General features: G+C 25.7%; 1 protein-coding gene across 3 annotated transcripts; it reads right to left on the reverse strand.

Moving 5' to 3' along the window:
- Nucleotides 1-4,816: 4,816 nt before the first annotated feature.
- Nucleotides 4,817-15,644, reverse strand: LOC127278770 (protein MON2 homolog). 3 transcript variants are annotated; one of them, XM_051300629.1, is made up of 26 exons: nt 15,034-15,644; nt 14,509-14,640; nt 14,236-14,418; nt 13,702-13,938; nt 13,496-13,621; nt 13,213-13,410; nt 12,868-13,120; nt 12,584-12,737; nt 12,229-12,468; nt 11,834-12,123; nt 11,365-11,735; nt 11,077-11,289; nt 10,749-10,924; nt 10,504-10,666; nt 10,266-10,413; nt 9,929-10,182; nt 9,653-9,787; nt 9,331-9,581; nt 9,052-9,214; nt 8,836-8,964; nt 8,410-8,723; nt 8,139-8,323; nt 7,778-8,018; nt 7,530-7,612; nt 7,193-7,424; nt 4,817-6,930 (listed from the first exon to the last, which is right to left on the reverse strand). In XM_051300629.1, exons 1-25 carry the CDS (start codon nt 15,151-15,153, stop codon nt 7,252-7,254), a joined length of 4,932 nt encoding a protein of 1,643 aa, XP_051156586.1. In that variant the 5' UTR covers nt 15,154-15,644; the 3' UTR covers nt 4,817-6,930; nt 7,193-7,251. The 3 variants fall into 3 exon arrangements, with proteins under 3 accessions (XP_051156586.1, XP_051156585.1, XP_051156584.1); XM_051300628.1 differs by having other exon boundaries at nt 7,530-7,606; nt 8,821-8,964; nt 15,034-15,642; XM_051300627.1 differs by having other exon boundaries at nt 8,821-8,964; nt 15,034-15,640.
- Nucleotides 15,645-15,816: the final 172 nt, after the last annotated feature.

The raw sequence follows: 15,816 nt of genomic DNA on the forward strand, positions 1-15,816 counted from the left end.
ACTAGCTGCAAGCGCTCCCGAACGCTTTCAAAGGCCCGAGCTCTCTTTGTTATTTGTCGAATAACTTAAAAACGAATTATCGGATTAACTTGAAATTTTCAGAGATTATTTTTAAGATATTTTACTTAACGAAAATGCAAAAAAAAAAAATTTGATTTTTTGAAAATTCTGACTACCCCTAACCCCTTAAATGTGTCGGACAATAATATCGATTAACTTGTATAATGTTATCGATGATTAAGCCTGATTAAATTAAAATATATAATTATTGATGCAAATAATATATGAGAACTATCACGTATCACGCATAGCGAATAAACGTCATTATGTGTGTTATATATATTATTATTATTATAATTATTATTATTACTATATTATAGAGATAAGATATATACTATCTGACGTAACGAATTATTCGATCATTATTATAATAAATTATAATCGCATAGACACATCTCACGTTTTCGCCTGAACGAATTAAACGCTTAAAGACTTTAAAAAAGAAAAGAAAATGCAATCTATCAAATGCATATATGTATTAATCATATGTCCTCCGTTCTTGAAGTGCCAGGATTCTTAATGAAATTTCTTCACTATGTGGGGCTCACACGTTTTCGTCGTATTATACACATAAAAAAATATAATATCATCATCAATCTAGTCAGCTAGGACTACAATTGATTGTTTTCAGATTAAACTGAATAACAGCAATTGAAAAATAAATATATATAATTTTTTACTCAAATAAATCTCCTGCGAAGTTATTTTTTTGCTTCTTTAACCGAGTTTTTAATTTAGTTATTTAATCACTGGGATTTTTTTTCTTTTTGATATACAATCTCTTTGATATCATTTTTTATCGTTTTTTTATTAAATTACTATATAAAAATATTAAAAATGAAAAATAATTCACTGGAAAAGCAAGAAAATTCAGGAAATTCAATTATTATTTTATAGGCTAATACAATATTTTTTAAACATTATTTTTATTAAAATTTTATTTTTTTCATTAAACATTAATTACGTTTTCATGATATAAAAGTTCATTATCATTATTTTACATTTATTATTACTAATTTTTTCGATATTTGCGAATGAGAATTGATAATTTAAGAAAAAAAAATTCAGAAGGAAGATTGCAGGGTATATTTTTTTCAATATGTAAAAAAAAAATGATAAATAGAATATTTTTTTGTCTCTAAATACATATCTTCGTGCGAAGATGTAATATATACAATACTTATATACACACTTAAAAGAAATAAAAATCAATAAATAAATATACTATCTAAATGGAAAAAAAGAAATAATTTTTGTATAAGTCACTTACCATATGCAGACTATATATTAATATTTGCACACATAATACAGAGACATGAATAATATCCAACGTAAACGTGTTCGATCATAATTATATTCAAAACCGTTGTAGTGCCACTCAATTTGCAACGGGATTCCGGTTAATTATATAGGGTCTATTAATGTAAATTGTGTGTCAAATTACATCTTAAGCTAACAAAAGATAATGTTAATAATATGATCAATTTTGCAAAAAAAAAAAAAAAAAATGATTTTAATGTGAATTTGTCTTTAATCAACATGCAGAAAGAGACCGTTCATAACAAAAAAAATTCTCAAATATTAAAATAACAATTTTAATTATCTTACAAAAGTATTTAAACCACCTAAAATAAATGTATTAAATTTTTTTTTATGTAATTAAAATTCAGGAGAACAGCAACTTTTTAGACTCATCCCAATTTAATTTATGAGGCCGCATTGATTGCTTGAATTTACTTTTTTCTAAAATAAATAAAGTATCGAAAAACATTCTGAAATATTTTGCGATAGTTTATACTTAAATATAAAATAAATATTAAAAAATTTATTAAATTTATGTTCAATATTGTCAAAAATCTATAAATACAATATTTGCCCTTTTTTTAAATTCAGAAATATACTATTTCTCATTTCGTGATGTATATATAATTATCTAGATAATATTTACATACTACCTATTATAATTATTATTTATTAATAAAAAGTTTTTCGTTCACAGAACAAACAAAAAAAAATTGTCATTTCTCAACGACAGGATAATATTATCAGGAAAGAGCTCTTTCATAGTACAAAATAACAATTGTGATTTTTATCTTGAATGAAGTATATTTTTTTAACAGAACACACAAAATACAAAAAAAAAAAAAAACTCAAAAATATTTATGACAATCCCTATATAATAAAATTTCTTTTTTATTAATAAAAAAAATGTTTATAAAATTCAATAAACACTATTTTTTCAATTATATTTTTTTTAAATATCTTTTTTTCAACAAGAAATTCAAATAAAATTTTCATTGTCATATTTCATTATTTAAATTTAAATTTTAAAACTATATAAAGACTGTCACGTTTGAGACCACATAGCTGACATGATGGTTTTACATAAAATTCTCTGCTTAAAAATTTTCCTTGGAATCGGAAAATAATGAAAAAATAAAAAAAAAAAATTATAAAAATTTTAAATTAATTCAGGTGTTAAGTGAATGTTATTATATTCAAATTTGCAATCAGATTCTGTGAGACTTATAGGTTCCTTGGACAATTTTCAGCAGAGATATTATTTTTAGCCGTTGATCTAATACTGATCTACGTCTGTTTTCATATCCGGGAATCAATTGCGTGCGAAATTAAAACCTTATTACGTTTTAAATACCATCTATACGTTTTAATAATATTTTTATTTATTTAAAAAAAAAAATTTTAATATTTTTCCTTTTATTTACCAATTTTAAAAAAAATTTCTCATTTCATTGATTTTTCTTCTTTCTAATTATTTAAAAATATTTCATATATTTAATTTTATTTATTAATTTTTTCCAAAAATTATTTATTTTAGGGAAATTATTTTAAAAAAGTAAGTTGTTTTTTCATAGGGATGTCTGTCTTTTATTTTACGAATTATTAAACTTAAAGAATTGGATAAGAATTAAAAAAGAAAAAATATATAATACCTATATAGTATATACAGTAAGCTGAAATATTGACAATAATTAATATTAATAAAACAGATTTAGTGCGATGAAAAATAATAATTAAGGTATATTATTGTTATTTCGGGGAAAGCATTCTGAATCCTTTATATAAAAATAAAAAAAAAGATATTGTCTTATAAATCTTGTATCCATTAAGTGCTTCGGTAGATTTTGAATCATTAAGGACAAACAGGGAATAGAATACGGAATTTAAAAAAAAAAATAATAATAAAGCTATAAAATCGAACAGTTTGAAAGAAGAAAAAGGAATTTTTCATTTTGAATCAAAAACACTAAAAGACTTACAATTTTTTTTTTTGTAAATACATCTCTTTTTTTTCACCTCAAAATTATCATATTCAAAAAGTGGAAAATATTTTTCTCAACATGCATTAAAATTATAAAAGAAATTTATATTTTACAACTTTTTTTACACAGAATTTTTTTTTCATATTTTCTCTGCAAGATGATCTGAGGCGTTAATTAATTTATTATAATTAATGAGCATACCGCGCATACGCATAATGTTGCGCCAATTAAAAATTGTTCTTGTCTCTAAAAGAAATAATGTATGCAACAAGACAATAAAATAAAAAATTAATTAATGAAGCAATGACTGATATGGCAATAATTAATTTTTCGTTACGTGTGTATTAAAATCTAATATGTATATAGAGAGGGGAAAGGGGGAAATTGTCGTTTATGAAAAGCGCAAGTTGAATGTGGGTGGAATCAGAAAAGAGACTATTATTAACAAAAAAAAAAAAAAAAATTCGGTATTATGCTCCTTGAAAAGAAAATCCGACTAGCAATTCAGAAGAAAGAAACAGAAATTGAATATAATGATCGATGCGAGAACTTTCATTGTGTATTCAATTCCCTCTCAATCATTGACCCAGATTTTCCAAAAGAAGAAAAAACTAAAATATTTTGATAAAAAGTGACTTTATTTCAATCTTTTATTTTTTATTGTTTCATTCAAATTAATTTTTCTTATTTGTTCAAATATATGATTGAAAGTGTCGTTTTGAATTATCAGTGAAAAAAAGGAGCAAATAACCATATTGAAGTCAATATTACTAAATATATTATATATATATAAAATGGAATTTTATGAATTAATTTAAATATAATACATATTGTATAATAAGATGCTGTGAACTCTAGATTATAAATATGCTTTTTATAGATGTAGATCTTTCATACAAAAGGCGTTAAAAAAAATTATTATTTCAACAAACGCACTAAAACTTATCTCATGTACAATACAAATTTAAAATGGAAAAATTTATGGCTTTATTTTTTTTAATATCTTCCTAGAAAAAATGTTTCACAGAAAATTTGAAAAAAAAATTTAGAAACAATAAAAATTAATTAATTATCTACAAGAAAAGTAAAAGAAAAAATGTCTGTGAAATGTTTGAAAGCAGGAAAATATAATGTGCACACAAGTTCTTTTTAACAGGACCTGCTTTTCAAAAATATATGAATGTAAATGCAATTTTCCATGAAATGTTAAAAAGTTTCGTAAAAAAAAAAATAAAGAGAATAAAAGATTCCATTTAGCGGGAAGAAATTTCAAAATATAAAATTATCACGCATTTAAGATGTTGTATAGCTGTGTACTCTATTTTTGTTTTTAAAATATATCTATCATCTTAAAAATAATTGTTGTTTCCTTTTCCCTTCCTGAAAATATTAAATAATTCTATAAAGTTTGCATAATATTTTTTTTCTGAAAAGTAGTTAAACTTTTTTTTTAAATAAAAACTGATTTCAAATTTTCTTATTCAATTATTATTTTATTTACATTCTTACAGTAGCATCCTCTTCTTACGAATAAAATGATGAACATTATTTTAAAATTTATAAAATTGTCTACAATCACATCTTCTACAACGATTTTTGATGGAAACTGTAGTTTTCGTTTTTGATATTTACATAAGAGTAAAAAGCTCGATAAACTATAATTTATTGCACGCATTCTAATGTTTATTTACAGCTATTTAAACATAATATGGAAACAATTCCTTAAGAAACTAATTTGCACGATTTTTTTTAACTAACGAGCAAAATATTATAGATTATTTTTTCAAATATTGTAATCAGTAATAGCAAAAATGTGCTTTTAAAGTTGAATAATTAAATGAAAATTTGTCGTTCAAAACACACCTTGAACATTTTTTCTATTTTTTTTTTTTTTTTGTATATAAAAATCACGACAATCAATTATTTATTGTACTACACGGTTAATATGTTCAAAGTTTGATTATAATTAATGTAGAATATATATTTCTATGTATATATTTATATGTTTTTATGATTATTTTGCTAATTATAATTTTTTTTTCAAAAACATGATTTAAAATTTCTAATATATATATTGTTAAAATGTCTATTGGGCGAAAGGAGAAAAAAAATATTGAAAAATATTTTCAATCATTGAAATTTTAAACTAAAAATATATTTTTTTCTTTTTGTAAATATATATTTTACATTTTTTTTTTTCATTTATTGTAATATTATTTTCTTTATAATATCTATTTTATTTTTGCGATAATTTTTTTCATATATATTTTTTTCTTTTGTGATATTTTCCATTTCCTCTTTTGTTATAATATTCAATTTTATTTTTCAACAATATAGCTTTTTTACTTTTTTGATTTATTTAATAACACTACAAAAACGAATTTAAAAAAAAAACTAAAAATCGTTTATTCGTTTCTGAAATATTTCTTTTTGTATTTATTTTATAACTAAATAAATTTGTAACTTAAATAATTTTTAATTTTATATTAAATATTAAGTTATTAATTGTAGATAATATTTTCAGCTCGAAAATAAATAATTTCATATGTATAATAATTTGTAAATTATTACTTAAATTAAAATTTCATAATTTTAAAATGGCGATTAAAAAAGTAAGATTTTAATTTTGTTATACTAATATTTAACGATAAAAAATTTGTTTGTTTTAATATTATTTTTTGTTTTTTGTGATTATTTAATTATAATAATATTTTATTATAAATTGTTTGATTGTTCCTTTTTGTTTCGAATATTGTAAACATTTTTTATTTTTATTAGAAATAAATTTTAACAGTAATATTATTAATAGCAATAATAATAGTTGAAATTATTTTAAATATTTTTTTCCCAACATGCATTATGCAGCTCAATAGACACTTTAATTCACAATTAAATTGAAAAGAAGCTTATTTGGTGGAATGTAAATTTTCTCTACAGTATATTTATTAATAAGAAAGAGTTTTCTTCCCTGTACTTTATATAATATATAATATTGTAAAATGGTCTCAAGTCTTTTTCTCATAGTTAGTCAACTTGATAATCAATTCATTGCTGAAGACACTAGTTATTGTTTGTTTTTTTTTTTTAGAAAATTTATCATAAGCGAGCTCGTTATTGCAAAAAAGATAAAATTAATACTTGTTACTGCTTTTAAATTAAATCAACTTTACACCTGATTTACAAATTTTTAAATCGAATTATAGAATTTTTTTTATAGTTAGAGAGTTTATCAAGTTTTTTTTATAAGATTCTATCGTCTTATTACTATTGTTATTTTTTTTTTGGTTTCTTAGTTATAATTTTATTATAGTAACATTTTTATAATATTTATATATATAAATCTAATCAGGTTTTAAAAAAGTTGATTCAGTTCGATCTCTGTTTTGATAGAGCACATTTAAAAAAAAGAGCACATTTAACACAATTGCATTTCCCATAAAAAAGGAGAGACAGCAATAACGTTTTGGTATAAATATTTATATATACAGATTCTATAAAAGCAGACGATTATCAATTCTAAATTGATTTATACAACAGAAAACTCTCGATTCATTAAAAAGAGTTTTTCAAACTGCTCTAAATGTATCTGAAATTATAAAACTGATTGTTTATTTGCAAAGTTTCAATACTTAATAAATTATTAACATTATCTATATATATATATTTATTTTTTACTGTATTTTCAGAATAAATTAAAAGCTTCTTTTAATTAATTAGATTAAAATTAGCTTTTAAAAAATTTATTATTTTTTTTTAAGTTAAATATTTTTTTTATAAATTAAATAAAGTAATAATTTTTTTTATGATTCAATTTAAACTAATTTTAGGAGAAATTGATATGTACTCACAATATTTAGCGTTACGGACATTGACGGAAACTTCTAGTTAATAGAATCGAATGTGTTGGTCAAACACCATTGGACGTTGGTGCATTCGATAAAGGAGGAGGTCGCAATAAATCATGATATTGCATTAATGCTTCCCGTAGTGATCGTGAAACTGGTCCAGATGCAGTGGCAACGGTGCATTCCACCAAACACGGATAAAGGCCAATCAATTGTTCCCAGACTGATCGTTCAACTGAAAATAATTTTTTTTTTATGTTTTCAAATTGAAATTAATCATTTATGACAAAAATTTAAAACAATAAAATTTTCTTCAAAAAATTCATCTTTTTTTTGTTACCTTTATTTGCAGGTGCTTTTTTAAGAGAAACAACGAGAGTTGCAACGGCTTTTAAAACGAAAGAAATCTCTGACAATCTGTATCTAGAACATAGTACGTAATAAATATTTTTCATCATTAATTAATAAAATGTTAATTTAATTTTTTGTATTAGTTATTTTATTTTTAAAAGATTCAAATTTATTCATTTTATTTATTTTTATAAATTTGAATTTAATAACTTTTTTTTCTATCGTTTATGATAATACCTGGGTAAAGGACATTTCCCACTTCTCTTCTCATCATCGATGTAACGTTTCAAAACTTCCTGAAACCTGTGAAGAAGAGCTGTGACAGCTAATCTTCCAGCAATTCCGCCCTCGTCCTCTGGCAATTTTTCTCTACTCGATTCAAGTTCATTGCTCAAGCCATCGAGCAATGAAAATTGTAGCAGAGTTTCAAAACACGTCTTTGCAAATTCTTCTCGTAATTTTGGCTCCCCATTTTTCTCTAAAAGTATATTTTATTAACCTTCTATTATTATCATTATTATTTTATATATTAATTTAAATTTGTTATGTCAAAAAATTTAATAATTTGTTTTTTTTATTAATTTAATTTGTTTTTCACCTATATTCGTTGCCGTTGCCGAATGAATTGATCCTTTATTTAAAAGCATAACAACTCGAAGTATAAATTGATGAGGAATATTTTGTGAATGAGGCAGCACTTCATCTCGAAGAAGTTCCATAACTTGACAATCAACAGCCTCGTCGGCTTGAATTTCTTCGACACCTCTCTCTGAATTTAAAGCGCTAAATAAACAAAAAAAAATGTTTTATAAAATAAAAAAACAAACTATCAAAAGTACAATTAAAGTAAAAATTAAAAATATTCAAACCTTTTGGGAAACAAAAAATCGTCCAAAGTATCTGCCAATTTTGGCCACATATTTTGAAATGGTTCCGAATGCTTTCTGGCAAGAGGAATTCCAATATGCAAAATAGTCAAAAGATTTGTAATTGCCAATTTCCATGTTGTTTGCGATGGACATTTATATTTCATTGACAATGGCAAATGTATGGCTTCAATGATGTGTCGTAAAATTTGTCCTTCAATCACTGGTGATTCGTGTGCAGTTTTTTGATATAAATTAACTACCATTGATAAGGCTTTTTCTCCAAAAGGCACATAGTTCATTGTCACCCAGTCCGACTGTCGAGAAAAAAAAATAGAAATTTCAGTAATTTTTTGATTTTTAAAATTGAAAATATTTAATAAATAAAATTTATATTTCTATGAGAAAACTCACAGATACTCCTCTCACTTGAGAAATATTTTTTGTTGTCACTTTTCCATAAGTTGGCGCTTCGCAGGCTAATTTTAAGAAATATAAAAGTTGCAGGAAAATTGGACCAATCATTGTCTTTAAATTCTCAGGACCAGTAAGTGCTTCCTAAAAAAAATGTTTAAAAATGTACATATTTAAAAAATAATTTATAGAAAAATAATTTGATTTGTTCAAAAAATATTAAAAACAGACCTTCTGTAAAAGTTCCATCGAGTGTAAAATTCCATCTTGAAGCTGAGTGAGAATAGCATCTGGTATTGTAGGTAAAATATAGGGTGTCGATTCTCCATGAACAGGAACAGCAATTGCATTTTTTAGTACTGAACACAATTTCTGCAAATCATTGCTGGTATATCTTAAAGAAAAAAGCCATTTTTACTTTTAAAAAATACTCTTAAATTTTTATTTTAGTTTAAAAATTAATTTTTTCATTCTATTTTTCTCAATTTTAATATTGTAATTATTGCTTACTTATTTTTAATATGTTGAAACACTGCTGGAAATATTTGAACTAAAGCAGTGAGAAAAGCTTGCGAGGGAACATAAAGTTCAACTTCATTTTCCTGAGGTGGACTCGTACTTTCAGTTCCAATACTCAACCAAACACGCCAGGCAACCAACCACAATGCCTCTGAATCTTCCGAATGAACTGGATCATTATTGTCCGCATTTTTTGGTAGATACAAAATTTCTTGAAACGATTTTAAAGCCGCCAGAGAAACCTAATTTATAATGATAAATTTATTTTTTCTATGATATTATCAATAGGGAAATTAAAATTTTTTTTACTTACCTCGTTGTTTTTACTGAGAGCGGAATTTTCAATAAATTCAAGAAGAAGAGACCATGCACGTGGAAAATCACCGAGCATTTGTAATAATTGTCGTTTTGTGTTAAAAACACGAGCAACACCACTCAAAGTTAAAACCTGAATTAATAAATTTAATATATATTACAATAATGTCCTCTTTAAAATGAAATAAAAGAAAAATTAATAATTTTCAGAAATTTTTTTTCTTTATAACTATAATTAAAAAAGTGAATTTTTCTTATATATTTTCATTCTTACCTGAGTTTCTGCCCATTGTTTTTGCGCTGTATTTCTGCTATGATGAATAAGAATATTACCACCACTATCAACTTTCTCGTTACTCGCTGAACTCGATAGACATCTGACTTTATCCAAAAGTGGAAACAATACCTGCCAGAGTACAGCTTGCCATGTTGGTTGATGCAAAAGTCCACCGTGTGCTGAGATTGTTGAAAATAATGTTTGACTAGCAGATTTTCGAACAGCCGGTCTCGAATCCACGCAAAGATCACCTACAGAACAAAAAAAAAAATTAATCATTTCAATTATTTTGAAATAAATTTATAATTTTATTATTATTAAAAAATAGAAAAACCTAATCTCGCGTAAAGACACATCCACAGCTTATCAAAGGCTGGCATATTCGTTGTTCCAGGAAAATCAGGAAACACATTTGCCAAATCTCCTCGCAATGAAACGCAGAGCTTCTCTTGATTTTGATAGAAATAATCACTAATATTCCACTGAAAAATAAATAGAAGAAAAAATTTTAACGTTTCGTTTATAATTTGTTAATCAATAAATTAATTTTTTTTTCATAAACGATGTCACACCATTAATCCAACGGCAGTTAGGGAAATATTTAATTCTTGTGTTTGAGATCCAAATCTAGCTGCAGTGTCGACACACAATGGAAGGCAACGCCATGGCATTACTGGTAAGAAATCCGTGACTACCAATTGAAGACACTGGAAAGCTATACGAACTAAATTTTCCCTAAAAAATAAACAAAAAAAATTTTTATTTATAATTATAGAAAAAATAAATTACAAAAGAGTATGATATATTTAAAATTTACCCATGATGATCGGAAACGGCGCCAATTATTCCAAGTACCAAAGGCCAACCATGATACAAAGTTTCTCCTGCACCGTGAAGAACTTGTAAAACACATTCTAATTGCCGTTGTCTTACGTCGGCGTGACGAACCGACGACAATTCGGATAAAGGTCCCAAAAGTAAAACTTGCAATTTCTGAAAACCCCATCAAATTATTTGTTTAAAACTCATTTTGAAATGCAAACTTTGACCAATTAAAAATTATTTCCTTAACTACACAAGCTTAATATTTTATATATATATTAAAGTAGAAAAATATTATAAAATATAAATAATTCATTTTTTACCTGATTATCGCGAAGTGGTTGAGGATATTTATGTTGAAGAGCAGCTTTCACAAGATAAGTAATAGCTTCGACTCCCCATTCTCTCATACGAATATGAGGATGTTGACAAACTTCGAGTAAATGATTAGTCAATGGTCGCCACAAAACTTCAACTCGTGGTAAATTTACAAGTCCAGTTTCCAAAAGTTTTGCCACAGCGAACAATGACGGCTCCTAAAATTAAAAGTTAATTTTATTTTATAAAATATAAATATTTTATAATAAATAAATAAATTAGCAATTAATTACTCTGTTCGAATAAGCCAATTCCATGGCTTCATGGCTGAGTTTACATAAAGCATCAATTAAATGATGAAGAGCAACATCATCAAGATGTTGACTACTCTCAAACAATCTACTGAGCATTGCGCTGAGAACCGGCAAATCAGCCATAACAGCTGTTGTCAACATTGCATTTGAATCAGCAGCAGTTTTTCCTGCCTTTAATGAACCGCCGGTCGATGGTTTTAATCCTAAAATCCAAGCAAGATGTTGAAGTGTTGTCAGCACTAAATGCCAAGCGGTGCCCAAAATACTGCCATGACAATGTGCCAATAAAAGTAAAGCTCGCATACATTGAAGATTTTTCACTGTCAACATAACTGGTCCTTGTTGAGCGCCTACAAAAATTAATATACAACAAAAATGAAAATTTAATTTATATAAAATTAAATTAATAATTTAATGTAAAATGTTTAAAAAATTAAAATATATATACCAATTGGCAATGATGCTGTAGGTAAAGGAGTTCCAACAGCAACAACTTGCTGTCGATAATCAGAATCTCCCATTGATGCAGGATTATATTGTACAGAATCTTGTGGTCGTGCACTCGGAATTCCTTGCGGTGCACTATATAAAACAGTGAGAGCATAATGTGGAGGTAATGAAGCTTTACAAATTGCTGTTATAAAAGCGTCACGAGGTGTATGTAAATCGAGTAAACCACATAATGAAGCAAATGTTTGTATTTCTTTTAGAACATTTTCTGTTGCCGATTCATCAGTGCTGCAAAAAAGAAAAATATATAAATTATTTATTATATTTACATTTAGTTTTAAATATTACTACAGAGAAAAAAATTGATTTTTAGTTTAAGAATTAAATATTCACCTAGCATCTATTAAAGGACTGAGAGCCGCCAACAGACCACACCAGCTTGAATTAATTAATTGAACGTGAAGCTTCTTCTCAGCTTCTGTAGGATTATATCGATGTTCTGTATTTTCCTCTCTTGAACCAATAATCGCTAAAGCTATTGAGCGAATTATATCTAACAAACAAGCGTATGCAATGCTGATCCCATAACCATCTGGTATCTGTGGTGGTTCAATTTTATCCAACATATCAAGACTAGAAGAAAAATTAAATCATTGTAGAAATATTTATAAACTATAAATAAATAATTTTATAAATGCAAATAAAATAGAATTATTATTATTTTTAAACATTGTATTTTAATACGAACTATGTAGATTTTGCTTGTCCACTTGGAAATGTGACAACTACTGGTAACCATATTCCTCTGGAATAAAATCCAGGTTGAGGAGAGACACCAGGACCAATTGGCATACCTGCTAAAAGTGCTGGTGCAGTTGATTGCACAGCAGGTGTTGATGAGCCTGTCAAAAATTTAATAAAATTAATGAATTAATCATATTTAAAAAAAAAATTATTACTTTTTTGTCAAAAAAAACAGTTTTAAAAAATATTGAAATAAATAAATGTTACATAATTAATTAATAAACTTACCCATGCTAGCTGAGCCAATCATGTGTGGATTCACAAAAAGACTATGTACATAAGCTCCTAGACTATTAACAATATCTTGAAATATATTAGTTGCATGTGGTTTAAGATCATAACAATTACAAAAGCTTGTCAATAAATCAGATTGTACGGTCATTTTGTGTAAAACTTCTAATGCTAAAGCACGTTGCCAAACTGGTTTGTCTGGATCCAAAAATTTTACAATTAACGAAAGAAATATTTCACATTCTGTCACCTGTAAAATTCAATTCATTTTAAATGAAACAATTTTTAAAAAATATACAAATAATTTTGTAATAAAAAAAAACGATGTTAAATTAAACTTACCAACAAGGAATGATATTTCTGTATTAAAATAGAAACAACACGCAACAATCTCATGCTAATTGGAAAATAAGGTTTATCAAGAGGTGTTGCTTGTTGAATTGAAGCCGGTACCGAATTTCTGTATTTAATATTTGGTGAAAATAATTTAATAACCAATGCACAGACTCTCTCTTTCAGAAGAAAACTAAATTCAGGATGCTGTGAAAAAATATAAATAATTTTCTATCAGTAAATTTTTAGTTGATAATTACTATCATAATAGTTAATTTAAAAAAATAGAAACCTTGAAAAATACAGAGGAGAAATTTATTAAAACAGATTCCAATAATTCCAAACCAAAAGTACGTGTCATTTCTGTGATTCCTGTCAACCAATAAGGTTGATCTGCATTCACCAATTGGACTAAATCCTAAAATAAAAATGCAAATTAAAAATAATTCTTTAAAATTTTAGTAAGTGAAGAAATTTATAAAATTTAATAAAAAATACCTGAAACATTAAAAAAGCATCGGCAGCACATGGTCCAAGGCCTTTTGGCGGTTGATTCGTTGGTGATTTCAATTCTTCTAAATTAATTTCTTCAATTGAACGCTGTTCAGAATTTTCTTCATCTTCCGCCACCACACGTTCAAATACTAATGACACTAATTGTCTCACAGTTGCTCCTGCTGTATTTATTGTTGTCGAATCTTTAGTGAAATGCAATCGAAAACATAAGACAAGATTCTGAAATGTAAATGACACATAAATAGTAAAATTATTTTTAAAAAAATTAAATTTTACATCTAAAGAACAATGAATACAATTTTTAAAAAATAGTAAAAGAAATCTATTTAAAAACTATTTTTAAATAAACAAAATAATTTTTAAAAAAATTTCCATATTAATAAATATGAAACAATGTGCTCGTAACGTCAAAGAGATAAAGAGAGATTTCAACGCATCTATTTTTACATCTAAAAAGAGAAAACGGAAACAATTTTACAAATAGAAAAAGAAGACAATGGACATTTTATTTTTTACCCTTGAAAGCGTCTCTCCATGAACGAGTGTATTACTCGTGAGTAACAATGTAACTGTTTGTAGGACTTTTACTTCTTCTGTTCCAGCTTCCATCAACATCCATAGTGTATCTGTGATGTAACGTGCACCCTTTTGATCAACTGCTTGTTGAGTAATTAATCTTTGCATTACTCCTAAGCAAAACTGTACAACAAAAAAATTGGAATTGCATTAAAAAAAAGGAACAAAAATTGTTCTGAGAATAAATTTTTAAAGATAAATAAAAGTGCGAACCTTGATAATTTTCACATCTTTACTCTCACAGCCTTGAACCAAAGGAAATAAAATTTGATTCACCACGTAATATATTTGGCTTCCTGGATTTCCAGATGCGGATCTTAGTTTCGCGATTCCCTCCTCGCATGACTGAAAAATTTATTTTTAATTTCAATAACAAAAAGAATTTTTATTTTTATTAATTTTTACACTCTATTTTAGATTTAAAAAAAAAATGATATTTATAAATTGAAACTATTAAGAGTTTTTCCAGGAAAGTTTTTTTAAAGTGCTTTAAAAGTAATTTTCTGTACACTAATTATGCACTTAATTGAAAAAGATAATAATATAATAAAAACATTTCTAATAAAAGAACTTGTTTAGTGCTTAGAATAATATTTCAATTTTACAATTCCTTCATGGTGAAGCAATAATAAAATTTTGTAATTTTTCTTTTAAAAAAACTGGTTTAATTGACGACCTTGAATTTTGCTAATTGACGCAGAAAAACAATACTTATATGGATAAAATTAACATAAGTACCTCTTTAATTTGTGGATATTTCTTTTTAGTTTCACCAGCAAGTATCTTTAGATCTGATTGAAGAATTTCGAAAAATTTTGTCACAGATTCTTGACCACCTCCAACGATTGAGCTTGTCATGTCGGCAAATTTCTTTTCTCTCAAACACTTAATTAACTCATTACACGTTGTTAATGAACAATTAACACTTGATGATGTATTTTATCAAAAAAAAAAAAAAATTAAATATACGTCTTGGGTGTATCATATACAGCTTTTAATAATTTTAGTTAGATGAGTTGGCATTAACCCTCTCACAAATTGCATATCCATGCAACAACTATTTTTTACAAATCATCATTTATCAATCATGAAATAATTGATTATTGCAATTTCCATAAATTTTACTTTATACAAAAAACATCCATCAATTTCACCCAAGTTTTTACACAATTTTAACCCAGTTATTATATCCACCATACACAATTAAATCAAGCACACCTTTTGACAGGCGGACGTTGTGATTATCTTCTTGTCTTCCTTGTCAGATTTAAAGTTTTTACTATTGGGTTCTAAAACCCTATATTATTTTTCCATTGAAACTTTTGTTTAAAATTCAACAGAAGGAATTAAAAAATAATTTAGAGAAATACAGAAATTATTAACTGTAATTTTTTAAAGATTACACCAATTGCATCAGCGCAATTATTGAATGTAATTTTAAGGTTATGAATGGCCTTATGAAACCTTTTCGTTCTTTTTATATTAATAATTATTTAGTTCCTTTTTTTATATTATTCTACA

Source organism: Leptopilina boulardi, unplaced genomic scaffold (genome assembly GCF_019393585.1).
Source record: "Leptopilina boulardi isolate dan_hultmark-lab unplaced genomic scaffold, ZJU_Lbou_2.1 LbouV2_211, whole genome shotgun sequence".
NCBI lineage: Eukaryota > Metazoa > Arthropoda > Insecta > Hymenoptera > Figitidae > Leptopilina > Leptopilina boulardi.

Coding starts and splice junctions, on each gene's coding strand:
- LOC127278770 (XM_051300627.1), bottom strand. CDS start 15,153: ATGACAAGCTCAATCGTTGGAGGTGGTCAAGAATCTGTGACAAAATTT. Junction 8,965..9,051: donor CGATGGAACTTTTACAGAAG/GTCTGTTTTTAA, acceptor CATTTTTTTTAG/GAAGCACTTACTGGTCCTGA. Junction 7,425..7,529: donor AAAAGCACCTGCAAATAAAG/GTAACAAAAAAA, acceptor AATTATTTTCAG/TTGAACGATCAGTCTGGGAA.